Source organism: Orycteropus afer, unplaced genomic scaffold (assembly GCF_000298275.1).
Source record: "Orycteropus afer afer isolate SDZICR_OR568_19922 unplaced genomic scaffold, OryAfe1.0 scaffold00652, whole genome shotgun sequence".
In the NCBI taxonomy this organism is placed as follows: Eukaryota; Metazoa; Chordata; class Mammalia; order Tubulidentata; family Orycteropodidae; genus Orycteropus; species Orycteropus afer.
In genome coordinates this window covers 1,126,237-1,129,016 of record NW_006922239.1, presented here as the reverse complement: position 1 = coordinate 1,129,016, position 2,780 = coordinate 1,126,237, and the positions used below count along the sequence as shown (strand labels likewise).

The 2,780-nt window shown below is 40.8% G+C and overlaps 1 protein-coding gene across 1 annotated transcript in view; it reads left to right on the top strand.

Annotated features, from left to right (window-relative positions):
* The first annotated feature begins 1,633 nt into the window (after positions 1–1,633).
* SMARCAD1 (SWI/SNF-related, matrix-associated actin-dependent regulator of chromatin, subfamily a, containing DEAD/H box 1) overlaps positions 1,634–2,780 on the top strand; it is a 155,916-nt gene continuing 154,769 nt past the window's right edge. Inside the window, exon 1 of the mRNA XM_042783091.1 lies at positions 1,634–1,823. Coding sequence (XP_042639025.1) covers positions 1,634–1,823 — 190 coding nt within the window. The remainder of the gene's footprint in view (positions 1,824–2,780) is intronic.

Below are 2,780 nucleotides of genomic sequence, written 5' to 3'. Positions count from 1 at the left end.
AATACCACAAATAGCGTAGTAAAAAAAAAAAAAATCATTCTATGATAGACCCAAGACCCCTGAGACAAGGGACCACAGTTTAGAAAAACAAGAAAAGGTCACTCAATCATAATTTTAGGGTTTTATTTTTTTTTACCTTAATCAATGATAGCACGTAAATAACTTACTCATAGGTAGCTGCTCCAATGATTGTAAAAGGCATGTTGAAAAGACCCTTAGTTGCAGTGAATCAGCACCTGTTTAAATTGTATTAAAACACTTGAGAACTATACTTCTTTGGATTTTGGTCTGTTTATAGCCATAGTACTTGCAGGCAATTTCCCATTATTAATTTTGTTTGCTGATATGTCACAATTAAAAGAAAAAAAAAACAAAAAAAAAAACCTCTTTCGTTGCAGAAGGCTTTGGTTAAAGTTTGTTACTCTGCAACAATCTGCTTTGGAGTTCAACATACCCATTTAAAAAGCCAAAACAACCTACGGCCATCAAGTCGATTCCAATTCATGGTGACCCTTTAACACATACTAACTAGCCACTAAACAATTGTAGCCTGAGTTTCGTTATTTTGATTTAAGGATTTTGTAAGGATTTAGATTATAAACGTAAGACATTTAGCACATTATTATTATTATGCTATTTACATACTTATTACAATATATAAACTATATTAATTTTATACTATATATTACATACCGTATACTATTATGTTACTAATTAGTGCACTATCTAACAACTCTCTTGCTAACCCTGAGAAACAACAAACGCGTGCTTCCCAGGCAGAAGCGGTTACGAATTACAATGACATCTGCGCGCGCACTTAAACATCTTCCTCTCGCGCGCCGCTAAAGAAGAAAAAAAGCCCAGGTTGCGCGTTGCGTCATCATTACGCGCTCATTGGGTTTCTCTGTAGCAGGTCCCGGCCCGGCTACCGTCGCCCCACGCCAGCAATTATTTTTTTCATTTCAATCTTTGCATCCCACGGAGGCTGCGAAACCGTAAGTTTGTTACAAGGTGGAAAAAAAGAGGTCGAGCGAGTGAGCATTAAAAAAGACGCTCCAGCACATCCCCCTCCTCTGAACCTTCCTATGTGGTCTAGATCGGCTTCCTCTCAGCTGGGATCGTGCCGCGTCAACTTCCGGGCGGGTGCCCGACTGCACGGCCTCCGCCGCTCCCCTTCTTTGGCCCCTTTGTGTCCCCGCAGTGTCGATACTTGGGCCCTGGCACGTCCTCTCTCGAGGCAGGGGGCTCGGTAGTGCAGGGAATCTTTCGCAGTGGGCGGGGGCGCGGCCTGCTGCCGGGTTAGAGTGGGAAACGTGCCTGCGCATGCTGGGGTAAGAGAAGGTTGCACGAGGGTCAGCTGTGGTTCGCAAAAGGAGGGGCGGGGGACGAAAAAGAGTGAAAAGAGCAATGGATAATAAAGAGATATATTCTGTCTTCCGATTGTCGCTTAACAATGAGGCGCAGCCATAATAGTCGTCCTGAGACACTGGCATGTTTGCAGGCCTTTTATTGCCTTGGGAATGAATTGCTATGGCTTTGTATTGTTTCATGATCTCTTTTTCCCTTTTTTATTTCTTCCCTGCAGATAGTTTGATCAAAGCCCTAACCCCACAGGGTGGTGTTTTCCACCAATATGAATCTTTTCAACCTGGACCGTTTTCGCTTTGAGAAAAGGAGTAAGATTGAGGAAGCCCCCGAAGCAGCCCCACAGCCATCCCAGCCTGGCCCTTCTTCACCAATTTCTCTTAGTGCTGAAGAGGAGAATGCTGAAGGGGAAGTTAGCAGGGCAGGCACTCCGGATTCAGATATAACTGAAAAAACAGGTGAGTTGCAATGTTGCAAATTGATGAAAGGCAGAAAGGATTCTGCATTTTCTTGGTGTCATATATACTGATGCATTGTCTTGCAGTGTGCCCTTTTAAAAATAACTTTGGGATTGCTATAGACACCATGTCCCGCCAAGTGAGTATCCATCCATAGTTTTTTCACCTTTATAAAAGAATTTCACATATGGCCCAGTGATGGAAGTTGAAATTAGCATTTAGGTCATCCTTAGAAGTTTAGTACGTGAATAGACTGGGGCTGTCATATGGCCAGAGGTATTCATCCATTAACCTGTTCTTTCAAAATACATTGATCATCTACTTAAGTTAGATATTTTGCTAGGTGCCTAAGGACAACTTCTGTGCACAAATGAAGATCAAATTACATTCAGATGTTGCCACCATCTAATTCCTGGAGATCCCAGAGTGCAAATGAATAACTAGTATTTTTCATAATGAGTGAACCATTTATTTCTTCAGGTTGTCACAGACAATAAGATGCTCATTTAATTTACATTCATCGTCGAACAGTTAACAATAAGAGGTGTATATATCAAGCGCTCGCTATGTTTTACGCATGGTGCTGAGTGCTTCACATTCTCATTTAATTTGCACAGCCGTCTTATAAGTATTACTAGGCACATTTTGCAGAAATGAGACCCAGAGAGGTTAAGTAACTTGTCCAAGGTCAGTTAGGAATTTGATGGAGCCAGAACTCAAATCAAGCAGTGTGGTCTCAGAGCAGAAACTCTTGTTGTATTATATGGTTTTATATGAAGTGTAGTGGTCTGATGAGGATAAAAGAAATGTTAGACATTTTACTTTAATGTTTATATTAGTAAAGCCATTTTTTTTTTGTTGTTGTTCTGTTCACATTGTATTCTTTTTTCTTTTTTTTTTATTAGGATTTGGGTGAAGATTTACAGAGTAAATTCACTTTTCATACAGCAGTTCACA